General features: G+C 40.2%; 1 protein-coding gene across 1 annotated transcript; it reads left to right on the top strand.

Moving 5' to 3' along the window:
* The first annotated feature begins 2,634 nt into the window (after nt 1-2,634).
* plp2b (proteolipid protein 2b) lies at nt 2,635-14,538 on the top strand. Its single transcript, XM_035740290.2, has 5 exons — nt 2,635-2,941; nt 10,143-10,298; nt 11,122-11,220; nt 11,387-11,483; nt 12,560-14,538. The coding sequence occupies exons 1-5, from the start codon at nt 2,846-2,848 to the stop codon at nt 12,571-12,573; spliced, it is 462 nt and encodes a 153-aa protein (XP_035596183.1). The 5' UTR covers nt 2,635-2,845; the 3' UTR covers nt 12,574-14,538.
* The last annotated feature ends 1,503 nt before the right edge of the window (nt 14,539-16,041 follow it).

Here is a 16,041-nt window from a genome sequence, read left to right as displayed (position 1 = left end):
GATGAGGCAGTGATCGCTGAGATCCTGGTTGAAGACAGCGGAGGTATATTTGGAGGGCCAGTTGGTCAGGATGATGTAAAAATAAAAACCTTGGAGGCCGGTCTTTGTACATTATTACAAACTTTAATAAAACGTAATGTTCATAACATACCCATGTAGGAATAGACTATAAAATAATACATGTTTTTTCAGATCTTACAGTTGTCTGCGCCAGACCCTAGCGTGAGAGAAAAGAGCGCTACCCCTTAGTTAAATGGGGGCGATACATTTTCAAAAATTAACACCTACATTTTAACACACGTTATAATTCAACATTTTTGACTATTTCTTACAGATATAGGGGTCCTGTTAGCCCTGAACATTATCCGTTTCCAATTCCCCATCGCAAAGTCTTTTCCGTGCTCCGTCGAAGCTCTGTCCACTTTCCTGCCAGGGAAAGATCCACCTTCGACCTTGTTGTTGTTCCGGGGTATGTCTCAACGATAACCTCGGCCATCGCCGTAATTGTTCACGATTTTCGAAAAGACTGTCCAGCTTATTCATCAGGGTTCGGAAAATGTGGTAATCGCGCCACTTAAAACTAAACATTATTTGAAAAAATGTTACATCCTTGCATGCTTTGGAGGATACATATGAACTATAATAATAATAATATATGCCATTTAGCAGACGCTTTTATCCAAAGCGACTTACAGTCATGTGTGCATACATTCTACGTATGGGTGGTCCCGGGGATCGAACCCACTACCCTGGCGTTACAAGCGCCATGCTCTACCAACTGAGCTACAGAAGGACCACGTTTTCATAGCATTTGCCCTATCAAATTGTTCACATGCTAAAATTGTCACTCTGGAGTCCGGGGTATAAGCCATGGAAGTGACTCTCAGAGCCATTAGATCATTTCGTCCACAAACTTGTTCTTCCAACGCATATCCTGGCAGCCTTGAAGCACTCAGGACGCGTTCCATTTGACACAAAGCTAGCCTTATTTTAAGCCATTCTTGCATCCTTAGCGCTGGAGAAAAAGGCTCGGGTTCTGCACGATAAAAGGGTTGGGACACGCTGTCTGTGAATATCTTAACCGTAGATTCCTCTGGGTTGAATATGTACGAAATATGTCCCTTGCTTGTACACAAAAATCCTTTAAAACATTCGGGAGCCTCAAGCAAAATATCCTCCAGGCTTTTGGCGTTGGATTCATGACATGAGCTACAGAGCACTCCGAGAATTCCCCTTGTAGACATATTTTAAATGTTTAATATTCAATATTCAGGTCTTAAAAAATGGCTTGTTCTGGACATTTATAAAGCCTAGGCCCCAGATACATAAACCTGGACATTCCTGCTTCATAGATAACAACCATAAGGGAGATAAAACTGGGTGTACAGTCCCAAAAGTTCAAACACTCAACCACCCTCCCCAGTTCAACCAGCCCCCCTAGACATCAAACAACAGGCCTACCTACTTCAAAGCATAACATAGATATATAAAATAACACACACCCTCTAACACGGGACCACATGAATTGGGGGGCGGGCTCAGACATGTACACATGATGACGTATGGTCATCAATCAATAATTTTGACCCGTGCCGTATCCTATTTTTTGTCTCTCACTTGATTAATGCAAATAATAATTATTATATAATTCTGACCCGTAGGCATGGGCAACTTTGTAGCAATTTAAGTTTTAATAGAGAAGACGGTTAGGCCTATCAGTGCAGGCAATTGTTTTTATAAAGACTTACTCATATGCGTTCTGTTAACTAGATTTTATTTAAATGTTCTTTACTTGGCTAGCAGCCAAAAGCATTATCGTAATCATATTAGCAACCCAAGATAGTTGTTGCATCTTTAACCCCCCCCCCTCTTTTTCACGGATATTTCCATCTCTGTGGATTAATTCGCCTACTGCCCGTGTGCACATTGCTGTGCCTAAAACGTGAATAAATAGTTTTTCAACATTTTAAGAAAAACATTCTGTTCCATCAGCACTATTAATTGATAGGGCGTATACCTGCACGACACTACTTTGATCAGTATCCGTATGGATTAAGTGAGTATGGGCAATGCCTATTGAAAAATAAGTGGGTATACCCTCCACTACACCACTGAGATTGCCCCTTTAATGAACAATACGCGAACAACACAATTATATTCTGCATAGAGCAAAGTAAATTAAACAGCACATTTTACAAAATGGTAACGTGTCATGCATAGCCGTGAACAACTGTTCCGAATCGGTTTGCTCTAAAAACAACTGTTCACACCCCCTGGGTGAGAAAGCTACGAAGTGTTTCCCGTATGTGCCTAACAGCACCAACCTACCAGTAGGCAGTTCTAGTCACGTTGTCAAGAACATAGTCGACGGTGTTGCCAAAGCAAAGAGAGGCTTGTCACACAGCAACTGCATAGGACATGTCTAATGCTTTCCATTCGTTTCTGCCCACTGAACTTGAGAAAACATATTGATGATGGCTATAATGTTAATGAACGATAAATAACTTCCATAAATTAATCACAGCAACAGTTATAATCACAGGCAACAGTTGGAGCAAACTGTCTTCCACCACCACCACCTAAATCTCTAGAGAAAAGTTCAAGCCAACGCCCCGTTTGCCCGTCTTTACTCCCTCCTTCCAATTTTGTTCTCTAGTCCAGGAAGTTGCCATTACTCACCCATTCGAAGGAGTCGCAAGTTGGAGAGAAGAAAAAACCCGAAGTTAGGAGGCAACAGCAGTCCGCTTTTTCCTTACTGAATGTAACTTGTGTCTTCGTTGAGTTCTGCAACATTGCAATATTCAGCCGTTATACTTAACTGGTAAATTATACATTTAATTTCGTTATGGCTGATACAGAGGCCAGTGTCGCTGCGGGCTGCCTGGAGAAGCTGAAGGGCTACGTGAAGACCCGAAAAGGAACTATTCTTGCTGCAGAAATAGTACGTTTGTTTCGATTTACTCTTAAAGCCTTATACACAAGGAGTAGACTACTGCTGCAACCTAAACGTACTGCTATTTAGGAATTTCCAAACTATGAATGAAAGCTCTGTTGTAGAAATATTATATAATTCCCTAGAATATATCCTTGTTATGATGACATACTACTTTAGGTTTGCATTCATAACCTTAGCATAGGCCTCTATTAAGCAATAAGTAAACCTACTACTTTACAAAAATGTATCTTAGATCATAACTGAATAGGCTATGTGGGTGTAGTTCATTTACCTACAGCTGTTTTTGCAATACAGATCTGTGAGTATTTCCATGATGGTATTCCAATGATTTGCTCATGGCATGATAATGAATGGGGCCATTTTAAAATCGTGGACACAGTTATCTGGACTGAAAGGAACTGGACCTAGAATGAGAACCATGTGCTCTTGGAGGTAGGGGCCAGGCTAAGGGCTGGGTTTGTGGGCCAAGGGTTAAGACCTTCCACCTGTCACTTCTCATGTGGTGTTGTGCGTGAATCTCCCCTCATTTGGCACGCAACATTCAAATGCTGACAGTTTAGATTGAAAATCAGAGTGTGCATAGGGTCACATACTTCAGGATATCCATGAGAGTTATGATTGTGTGACAATTAGTCATGGAAGGATGACAGACCTCTCCCTAAGATTGATAAGGTGTGCCGAATAAATTTTACACATTTACTACCTAGCTTGTAAATGTGTAAAGCTCCTTCTCTTTGATGTTGTGCTCATTAATGCTCCGTTATGTAGCAAGGTTATTATAGTAAACTGAAATTAAAATGCAAACTAATTTTTTTTTTTTTACTGAAATAAAATAATGAACAAACCCATCTAAAAAACTAAAACCATACTGAAATTATCTTTGACCCCAAAACAAACCAAAATAAAATAACCATCATAAATTATGTTCAGATAAAAGATCTAAACTGTAATGGGATTTTTCAATGAGAGTTTCAAGCTTTAGGGGGGGTTACATGCTACTGAATGTGGCTGTTAAAAATGTGGTCAGGAGATGACATTGTTTCAAATAGGCCTAATTTATGCATCACTATCACAAGCTAACAGCGGAAAAATGTAGCTAACTTGTTTCTTACATGTACTACTAAATGTAAAAAGCATTGGATTAGTATATGGGCTAGAGAGCTTTTCCTTCCACCATATTGTTTTGCACCTGTCTCAACAATATTCATTTTAAATCCAAGTCACATTGAGGTTAAGTTTATAAATGAAGGCTGAGGCTGCGGCTCCGAGGTAACTGCCCCGCCCCCCTGGATCAATTTTACCCGGAGTTGGAGATCCGAATCACATTCTGCGCATGTTTTTCTTTACCTCTACTTTACCAATACATTTTTTGTGGTCACCCTCCCTTCACATTTCTCACTGTCAATGAATACAAATAATAATTCTTCAAATTTTACTGGTGAAATGTCCATGCAGCATCTGCATACCAACCATTTAAATTCAATCAATTTCATGGGGATATTCCAGACCTGAATCCTTAATATAACTATTCGGAATTAATGTAGGAGGAGCCAAATAAAGGAGTGGCAGCAGCAAACCATGCTTTTGAAAAAGCCTATGAAGTTTGGACCAACTTCGATATTTGACTTTGAATAAATGTGGATAATCATCAGAATCTTAAGTAAAATTGTGATCCTGTTACCCATGCATGCTTTCTGTCCCTAATACTGAAACTTTTTTTAACTAGCAAATCAGGTCTAAAAAGAACTTAAACTGAATTTCAAATAAAAATAGAAAAACGAATAAGAATTTAAAAAATATGAAAACCTTGTTATGTAGACTAACAAGCTGACCAAACTGGACACGCACGTGCACCATTGCGCGCACATTGATTTTGTTCACCCACATCAGAAGCGATCAGGACACAGGCTGAAATATCAAAACAAACACTGAACCAATTCTATTAATTTGGGGACAGGTCAAAAAGCATTAAACATTTATGCCAATTTAGCTAGTTAGCTTGCTGTTGCTTGTTTATTTGTCCTGGTATATAAACATTGGGTTGTTATTTTACCTGGAATGCACAAGGTCCTCTACTTTGACAATTAATCCACAGATAAAACTGTAAACCAAATTTGTTTCTCGTCATCTTTCCTCCTTCACGTTTCTTTTTCTTCTTTGGACTTTTATATGGCTTTTCTTCTTTGTACTTTAATGGCAGTTGGCAACCAACTTTACAGCATTACTACAACTGACCGGAATGGACCTAAGTTCATCTTTCAATCCCCCACGTGGGTATATGCTTCTAAAAACCCGATGGAAGAGGACGGACTTGCAGCACGTTGAGCGTCACAAATAGAACCAATTTCTATTTTAGCGACCTGGCCATGCATGAGCTCGCTGACACGCACGAGCAGTGTGGGTGCAATAATTGAATAACATGTATGTGTAAATTTATTTTGCAGTGCTCGCGCACGCAACCTGTCCGGTCTGTTTTAGCATGTAACTGTGGCCAAATTCAAGTAAAGGTTTATTTAATCATCTTTCAGCTAACTGTAGCCTTTGACCATTTAAAATCCAGCCCACACAAGAGCCCATCAAATGTAGAACAAACACAACTGTTGAGCACAACCAGAGAGAGACAAAGTGGGTACATGGTTTGATGGAAAGAGGAATGCACTGCAGATGACATCCAAAATTATGCACAGGCCAATCAAACTACGTTTTCTTTTCAACATTATGCTAAACCCATCTGGATTGAGTTAACCAGGATGTATGTAAAGACACTCCAGGAATAGACATGAATAACTTCAAGCAGGCCAAGTGTTTTTGTACACAGTAGACCCCTTTTAATGTGCTCTACATCCATGAGATGTATTGTAGGGTAGTAAGTGTCCTTTGGGGGCTTTGTTACCCATGCCTAAGTGCATTGAAGAGGGCCATCCCACTACTCTGGTGGAGTTGTTGCATGCATGCATACTGATTGCCTATCTTGTTGCTCAGTGTTGTCATTGCCCTAAGAAGTCAGCACTGGTGAATCTCTCCTTTTGTAAAGATACGCACTATTGGGTATGATAGGTGTTCTGTTCTAAAGGGGTGGTAACTCACAGACTGAGCTTTCTCATAAAATGGAACAGAATATAATTCTAGCGAGTTCTAAAATTTTAAGTTTCTTTCCAAAACCCTATATCCACCAATTTTTCACATTTGTGTTTTTTCATCAGAAATGATTGCTTATGGGTACATTCATGTGTGTGTAAAATATTACTGTTCTCAGATTTTTAATTCAAGGATTTTAGATATCCATTGTTTAGCTGGAATTGAATATTTGTATCCTGACTGTTATATGTGTTTGTCTCACCTAGCAATCTTAAAATGAACGGATTAACTGTATGTCACTATTTTACATACAGATCTCATATTACTGTATTAATTCATTTAAAAAAGTTACATTTGTGACATCAATACGAAACTATAATTTGTACAGTTCTTTATTAAAAATGTTATTTGTTATTTGACCGTGTAAAACCTAGCAGTGCTACTTATTTCTCTGAGTGAGGTGGATATATAGCGCTTTGCAGCAAAACATGATTTGTCTCTCTGAAATGAAACCATCAAGTGATAGATTTAAACCAAATACATTTCTGTCTTTGAACAATCCCATTCCATGATTAGGTGGGGAAAAAACACACCAGTCTCTTTCATAAGTTATTTAAACAATCAAAGATAATTTACCTTTTCTGAAAATATAAATATTATATATACAGAAGTTTGAACACCCCTTCAAATTAGTGGATTCTGCTATTTCAGCCACACCAGTTGCTCACAGGTGTGTAAAATCGAGCACACGGCCATGTAATCTCCATAGACAAACATTGGTGGTACAATGGCCTTACTGAAGAGCTCAGTGACTTTCAACACGGCACAATCATAGGATGCCACATTTCTTCCCTGCTAGAGCTGTCCCGGTCAACTGAAAGTGCTGTTATTGTCAAGTGCACACGTCTAGTGCTGAAGCACATAGCGTGTACAAATCTTCTGTCCTCGTTTGCAACACTCACTACCGAGTTCCAAACTGCCTCTGGAAGCAACGTCAGCACAAGAACTGTTAGTTGGGAGCTTCATGAAATGTGTTTCCATGGCCGAGCAGCCGCACACAAGCCTAAGATCACCATGCTCAATGCCAAGCATCGGCTGGAGTGGTGTAAAGCTCAATGCCATTGGACTCTAGAACAGTAGAAACGCGTTGTCTGGAGTGATGAATCATGCTTCACAATCTGGTAGTCAGACGGACGATTCTGGGTTTGACAGATGAACACTTTTGGGATGAATTGGAATGCCGACTGAGAGCCAGGCCTAATCGCCCAACATCAGTACCTGACCTCACTACTGCTCTTGTGGCTGAATAAGTCCCCGCAGCAATGTTCCAACATCTAGTGGAAAGCCTTCCCAGAAGTGTGGAGGCTGTGATATCAGCAGCAAAGGGGGACCAACTCCATATCAATGTCCATGATTTGGGTATGAGATATTAGACGAGCAGGTGTCCACATACTTTCGGTCATGTAGTGTATGTTTAGAGTTTATTTTAGCAAGGGGGTTCCTAGACTCAGATCCCAGAGGTCAGTGTTTCACCACACATTAAGAGTCAGTGCTTTGCAGAGGTAATGGAAATTCCAGAGATGTGTGAGTTTGCTGCAGCCTGGGATAAAGAATGCAGGAATCGCTTATATTGCAACTCTATATGACCTGGCTTGGCATTCAAGGACAGTTTCACACCTTGCTGGAGACACAGGTCAGGTGGATGACCCGCATCACAACAGCCCGGGAGAAAGTATGAAAGTCACAGGACGAGAGATGGTAGGTGTCTCAGATAGTTTACATACTGTAGTTCATACAGAGCAAAGAATACTCCAGCAGGAAGAGGAGGATCATGTGATGTGAGATACACAGGAAGACAACTCTTGCCATCATTAATCAGTCAGGAAATACTAATTTCCTCACCCAATGTTTCATAGTAACCCCATGTACTGTAAAGGATTGACTTTGACACTATGGTACATGGCTTCTGAACTTAAATGGGCATATGGAAGCTCCAAAAGGGTGATTCCATGCCAGCATGGCCCCCAAAAATAGTTTTGGTATCTCAGATTGTTCTGCCAATTCTCACATAGAAACTTAATTGGAACGAAGAATGTTTGATATGCTTTTTACCTTTTGTAGCGCAAACAATTCATTGGTTCATTGGTTTTGAACATGCTTCTGTGAAAGCTAGCTAATGTCAAAGTGAAACATAGTCAGTGTGACTCTCCCTGGATGATGAGCAATCGTTTCATGTAAGCTGAGTGATGTAGGCATTGCAGTAGCTTGTTCTGTTCCTATTACTGTGCTTAGAAATGGTATTTTGCCTCTCATCCCGATGCTATTCAGAGAAGCTAGTTCCATTGAAACATCAGTTGATCTTTTCCTGGCATTTCTTTGTGTGTGAGATTGTGTGTATAGTTACATCTCTCTGTGTTTTTGGTTGCCACTCTGTTCCTGTTTTTAGATTGTTAATATATTGACTGTAATCATTGACAAAATATTGGTCATTTTCCATAGTCAGCGTATGGAGGACTGAACAGATTCCATCTGGGTCCTCAGTCTGGTCAGAAATGGAGCAGTTTGTCCTGTGGTGTAACAGTGAGATGTCAACATCGTAGGCCCTTTTTTTGTTGTGAAGGGCTTTCAGATAGTGGGTGTTTCTCCATGTGACGGCCTCTTCATTAGCCGGTTACCCTTAGAGCAGCTGGCTGAGGCCAGAATAGAATAGAGCCTCATTGTGTAGGCCCCTCGCCCCGGCCACCCCACAAGTGCACAGAGGCAGCTCGTGCCAGTCTCTGGAACACACGAAGCACTGATGTGTGCCGGGGGGCAGCAGCTTATTGCATCATCTGTAGGTTACTACCACACTTTTGACTGGGTTTGCCCTAACTTGGCTTACTGCTCTGTGGCAGTAGGCCAGTTCATATATAGCCAATATAATTATTTTTTCCCTCAAATCAAAGAAAAAAGGGTAGCTTTGCAACTGCAAGCAAAGTTGACAATCTCCAATATCTTCCCTGAACATTTAAGTCAGTAACATCTTTGTCATCCTCACAAAGGCTTTGTGATGTCAAGTTGCACCATGAAATGTGACCATTCTTTCAAAACCTGACTGTGGTTGTATTTAAATATATCTACCCACCCAGAATCATAGCTCAACAGCAGCAACAATAGAGAGATTCAGTAAGGGCTGTTGTTGCTGCTACACTGTGGGCTGTCCAAGTTTATGTACTCTCCACACTGACCCTATTTCACTGGAATGGACTGAAGGGAATGCCAGCTGATTTTTTTTCTCTGATGGAAAAATGCATGCTTGACTTGGTACAGACCCCTCTGTAAATACAATTAAAGCAACATGTTAAAGGTTGACATGTAAATGTTTAGAATAAAAAAGATCAATCCCAGCACTGGGAAACTTACTCAGTGTGATATCAGCTTCTAAACTGATTGGCTATGTTAGCTACTATGTTTTTTGTTGCATGTGTTTTGTGACAGTCTCTGTTGTTTGTGTACTTCGTTGCATCACCACAGGGTCTTTAACCCCGTATAGACTGTGTTTATTGTGTCCTATTTGATGTGGGATATGCTAGTGTTTGTGTGTGACATGGCAGTGATGGTGTCTGTCCATTTGACATTGCTGCCCCCTGGTCTCACTCAGCCCGGGTCTTGGAGTAGAAGACTATCGTGGATAAAATATGGTCTTAAGTCAACTGTCATACCATCTTCATGTGGTGGAAATGACTCTGAGATGACTGTTCCTATCACCGGTGATCTGCTGTCTGGGATGAGTTTTAATCACGTCATTCAACCTGAACTGCTAATTCAAAGGAAAGGGAGGAATCTGGAGCCAAATTGTTAGTTTGTTGTAAACTACAGCAAGACGTTCCCCAAGGATACTGGGATACGTAGCAGTAATTTCCTAAAAAGGAAATGTTATGAATAACATCCCAAATTCAAGCAATTCGGCTACAGATTAATTGAGCATAAAAGCAATTTTTGCCCTACAGATTTGGCATTTTCTAAGTACCTTTATAAACATATCACGCTGAATATTTTCATGCAGGCTTTTTCCTCTTTCTCTCACTCTACCTTTCCACCAAATTAATTGTTTGTCATTTTCTTTCAGCTCATCAGTTTTATTATCCTAATCTGCTATGCTGCATCATTGTATGGAGGTTATTCTGCAGTGGCCATCTGTGAGATGGTGTTCGCCATCATCTTCTTTGTCGTCTTCATGATGGAAATGGACAAGTCCATCCAGGTGGTCAACTGGGTCTGGAGTGTGAGTACAGTATATATGTTTACAGACACACACAAACAAACACACACACACACACAAACAAACACACACACACACACACACACACACACACACACACACACACACACACACACACCTAGACACGCATGCCTAGGGACACACACACACACCTAGACACGCATGCCTAGGGACACACACACACACCTAGACACGCATGCCTAGGGACACACACACACACACCTAGACACGCATGCCTAGGGACACACACACACACACCTAGACACGCATGCCTAGGGACACACACACACACACCTAGACACGCATGCCTAGGGACACACACACACACACCTAGACACGCATGCCTAGGGACACACACACACACACCTAGACACGCATGCCTAGGGACACACACACACACACACCTAGACACGCATACCTAGAGACACACACACACACACCAATAAATAATAAATAATATGCCATTTAGCAGACGCTTTTATCCAAAGCGACTTACAGTCATGTGTGCATACATTCTACGTATGGGTGGTCCCGGGAATCGAACCCACTACCCTGGCGTTACAAGCGCCATGCTCTACCAACTGAGCTACAGAAGGACCACCAAGACACGCATACCTAGAGACACACACCTAGACACGCATACCTAGAGACACACACACACCTAGACACTCATACCTAGAGAGACACACACACACAGAGAAAGAGAAGCACACAGAAGCACATACACAAATTATAGATACATTCATAAAAACAGACAGTAACACAAGGACTTTCCAAGTGCCATTGGAAGTACAATCATTCACTAATGTTGGTCTCTTCCGCTCAGGATCTTATCCGTGCTGCTATTGGTGCAGCCCTGTACCTTATCACCTCTCTGATCTGTGTGATTGGTGGAGCCGGGGACGGCGCCCGTATTGCAGGAGGGGTGAGTCAAATGTCTAACCACCCTGAGATTTTTTAATAGAAACAAACTAGAGCATCTCAAATTGCCTGATTCTTCAGCTCTCCAATACTTCAGACCAATTAATCACTGAAAAGTAGAACTTGGTGCTTAGAATATGTTTATATTAACAGTTATTCCATTCCCTTAGGTGTTTGGCCTGCTGGCTGGGATCCTGTTTGCCTATGATGCCTACACCATCTTTCTGGTCATCAAGAGCACCAGGCAGCACACAGCAGCGCCCACTGGTGGGTGATTTAGATAAGGTTGCAGCTTTGCTATGAACTGGGTCGTTCCACCAATTCGGTGCCTTGGTAATTTTAACATTCTGTCATAAAGAGCACATGTTGAACTTCATAAAAAACAAATTTTCTCGTCGCAAAAGGTTAAATAAATAAAAATGATTATAGTAAGTGCCAAATATAGTAACAAGGTTCACGATTTTATCTTAAATCAGTCATAAATCCCCTTTTGACAGTGGAAATGGAAGCTTGTTGTGTGAAACAGAGATGAGCAATGCAATGAGATGAGCAATGCAATGAGCAAAAAAAAAAAAATTGTCCTGTCTATATGGGTAACAGGGTGGAAGTGTTTTTATTTATTTTACCTTTTATTTAACAAGGCAAGTCCGTTATGAACAAATTCTTATTTTCAATGACGGCCTAGAAACAGTGGGTTAACTGCCTGTTCAGGGGCAGAACGACAGATTTGTACCTTGTCAGCTCGGGGATTCGAACTTGCAACCTTTCAGTTACTAGCCCAACGCTCTAACCACTAGGCCACCCTGTTTTGTGCTTGACCTGCTCTGTTTTCCACCACAAAACACCAGAAAATGGACAAAAGGATTAGAGTTAAGTTCACGTAACAGGGTTGACCTTAATATGAGGGACAGATGTAAGTGAATCACTAATCACATTAAATAAATAATCATCTTCAGAAATTACTTTGTCAAAGCAACAAAATAACTAGGGCTTTACAATGATGCTGGAAACTTGGAGAAATGTTGGGGTTAAGTGGATTAAAATCTTCCTAGAAGTCACAGAGGGCGCACAGAGGGCGCCAATCTGAACCACATTGCTGAATTTTGGCACTTTAGCACGTCTTTATTCATATTGAAAATCTGATTTATTGAATTCTCCATGTGGTCTATATTAAAGGGCACAATTGAATCTAACAGGCCTTTAAAATGCAATATTGGTGCACAATTTTTACTTAAAATATCAAAGGGACTCAAGTCACTCATTTCGTGGAATGACCCAACTACAGTTTTGACAGACATTTTCTCACCTAATTTGATTTGTTCTATTCTCTGCTTTGTTTACAGACGACAGAGTTTAAGCACTCAAAGCTATACCCCCCCCAAAAAAAGAAAAATGACGTTTGTGCAGGAGGAGTCGAAAATGAAGAGAGAAAGAAGTGCAGCAGATTGGAAGGCATTTGATGCTCAAATGAAGAGATTAATAGCAGCAATTAACCAATGTTAGGGTCAGAAGAGAGAAACATCTGCAGTACCTCTATAGCTGTCCCAGAGGAGAATGTAGCTGACCCATTGAGATCTGCATGTTCAAAATAATTATGTCAATTCCATGAGGGATTCCCTTGACAAAGGGTTATTCCAGTCTCGGTGTACAATTCTACCATCTACCGAAAAGGGAAAGATGTAAATATTATGCAGCATAAGAAGGTGAAAAGCTTTGGTCAGTTTTCATACCTTTTCTTTTCTGATTTAATTCATTAATGTGTCAAAAGATGTCTGTTTGTATTACATCCACTACTAAAGGTTTGGTTTATTAGTAATGAGATTGTAGCATTACATCCATAGAGGTGCTCAGATTAATAAAACATTAAAATGTAACATCAGCTGTTTACCTTTGCAGTTTTAGTACAAATTACTTCAAACAACATTCTATCTCGGCAAAGCCCTCTCAATATTCGCGCTGTAATATATTATAATTGTGCTGGTCAAATTTAGCCGCCACTTAGTCAATGTTCTCCTTGTGACCAGTGATATCGCAACCTACACTGAGTGTACAAAACATTAGCAACACCTTCATACTATTGAGTTGCACCCCCATTTGCCCTCAGAACAGCCTCAATTTTTCGGAGCATGGACTCTACAAGATGTCGAAAGCATTCCACAGGGATGCTGGCCCCATGTTGACTCCAATGCTTCCCACAGTTGGGTCAAGTTGGCTGGATGTCCTTTGGGTGGTGGACCGTTCTTGATACACACGGGAAACTGTTGAACATGAAAAACCCAGCAGCGTTGCAGTTCTTGACACACTCAAACTGGTGGGCCTGGCATCTACTACCATACTCTGTTCAAAGGCACTTAAATATACTGTCTTGCCCATTCACCCTCTGAATGGCTCACACACAATCCATATCTCAATTGTCTCGAGGCTTAAAAATCCTTATTTAAACTGTCTCCTCCCCTTCATCTACACTGATTGAAGTGGATTTAACAAGTGACATCAATAAGGGATCATAGCTTTCACCTGGATTCACCTGGTCAGCCTGTCATTGAAAGAGGAGGAGTTCGTAATGTTTTGTACACTCAGTGCATAGTGCTATTTGTACAGTAATGCATACTATCAATAGAGCTCTACATCTCTCTCACAGTGCCTTTAATACGCCATTTGTTGTAGCCTACCTGGAAACATTTGTAGTGCCTTGATTTTATGGGTTGTTATTTTGCCTCTCTTCTCAACTAGCACTGTTACTGACCACCATTCATTCTGCTCCCATAGTAAGGTTAGATGTTCCTTTGCCACCAAAGAACTTCTCGTTAGTAGGTTACTCTTGCCATAGGAAACACACATGTTTTCATCATCCTGGTTTTCACAAATCTAACTCAGGTTGTGTGTTTCTTACCTGTATTTGTGTGTTTTTTTTAACCAATGGTAAAAAATATATTTTAATGCCATTTTGTGTTGTACAAGAGAAATGTTACCTCAGTAAGTGCACCGTTGTTAAGGGATATAGACAGTGTATGCGGTTATAGTAAACTCTTAGAAAATAGTTTATTTAGAATTAGCAGTTAAAATAATCTTCTCTGCTAATTAATTTAGCAATTGTGTGGTTGACATTTCAGGATCCATATTATGTTATAATTTTAATATGCTTTAGTAAATGCTACCTTGCCTATGAAATATAAAATTAATGTTTCAAGGTATAATTTGGCCTCAATATTTTATTTCTAACAGCATTTTTTTATTTCTTGTTTCATCCTTTTTGTGTGTTTGAAACACTGAGGCATTCACAATGCTTTGCACAATAAAAGCCATTTGTTTCTCTAAATAATTATGAACCTTTCTAATAACTGCTATTACAAATTATATAATCACATTGTTGTTATATACATAGTACTTACTAGCCTGACGACTCACACTAAATTATTCTGCTTCTCTGTCGTTTGCTACATACATCCGTTGGTGTGGAAGTAGCGTTTGGCCAGAGCAATGATTCTGGTTAGCCAGGCTAACAACTGTGTACACTGGTTTGTGGCATGCACAAGTACAAGGACCTGCGGGCTGTCTCTCAAGCTACCACAAGATGGAAGCAGCTGCCCCCTTCTGTACTTTATTTTCTTCACAAATGGGCCCAATGATCGCAATAAAATGGAATGCTGCAAAATACTATCAACAATTACTAATCATTTAGATTTTGACTTGACCTAAATAACATATTTAGTATGATTTTCAGGAAACTAGATAAACACATGCCCCTTTTCACTGTCTTTGGTTGATCCTCCTCAGTAAACCCCATGAGCCTTTGTAGGCCTTTTGTTAGACCATAAACAAATATATATCTGGTTCTCCTTTTACTTTTCCCAAATTCTCCAACAACCCTTCAGCTGATCCAACAAGTACCCACACCGTGCTGGGAGTTATACTGGCTTAAACCTCTTTGACCATTTGCATGCTGGCCAATATAATCGTTTTTTTTTGTGCAACTTATCAGCTATTCCTTCCTTAAATACAAAAATGTTTGCTCATTGGCGTCAAAAAATGTCATTCATGTTGGACCATTATTTGGAAAAAACACTTCAACAGAGATTTTAAATTACATTAGAATAAAGCCCACCATTAATACCTAGTCTCATCATAGTGAGAAAATATGCTAGAAATATGTATCACAAGCTGGCAAAGTCTTAATCTGGGAAAATTCATGTTGGAATGGGGACCCTACAGGAACTCCATATGTGCATAGTTGGCTCAAGTAAATATATACTGTATATAGGCCTAACATTAACTCCTGTGAATAGTCACTTTTCCATGTAAAGATGCTGTACACTAGGTCTAAGTTGGAATAGAGATTGGATTGGTCAGGGGATGCGTATGGTATGTCTAGGGCCTAGTATGAGTACCCAGCTAGAAGAAAACCCATATTTTTAGAAGATTCATTAATTTCACAGTATTGCAATCAGGTTACCTTCCTCTGTGGTTCACTCAAGAGGCATCATGCCCCTTAGGGGACACTTCTTTTCTTTTTTTACTAGCCCCTCAGCAGTTTTATGAAGATAGGGTCCCAACCTCATAACTAGCTAACAAGAAGCCATTTCAGGCTATCAATCAAGTTAGAGTAGCTAGCTTCATAAAAATATTAAGATCAAACATTTATAATATATATTTTCGAAGGCCGGGTTCCCCGCTTGAATACCCATGTTCTAAAGTTTTCCAACCTTGCCAGAAGGCATACCAGCCAAGACCAGCTATCTTAGCTGGTATGCCTTTAGAACATGGGTATTCAACCGGGGAACCCAGCCTTCGAAAATGTACTATAAATGTTTTACTTTAATGTTTT

Source organism: Oncorhynchus keta, chromosome 28, assembly GCF_023373465.1.
Source record: "Oncorhynchus keta strain PuntledgeMale-10-30-2019 chromosome 28, Oket_V2, whole genome shotgun sequence".
In the NCBI taxonomy this organism is placed as follows: domain Eukaryota; kingdom Metazoa; phylum Chordata; class Actinopteri; order Salmoniformes; family Salmonidae; genus Oncorhynchus; species Oncorhynchus keta.
This window is presented reverse-complemented; position numbering and strand designations above follow the sequence as displayed.

Coding starts and splice junctions, on each gene's coding strand:
- plp2b (XM_035740290.2), top strand. CDS start 2,846: ATGGCTGATACAGAGGCCAGTGTCGCTGCGGGCTGCCTGGAGAAGCTG. Junction 10,299..11,121: donor TGGTCAACTGGGTCTGGAGT/GTGAGTACAGTA, acceptor TCTTCCGCTCAG/GATCTTATCCGTGCTGCTAT. Junction 11,221..11,386: donor GCGCCCGTATTGCAGGAGGG/GTGAGTCAAATG, acceptor CCATTCCCTTAG/GTGTTTGGCCTGCTGGCTGG.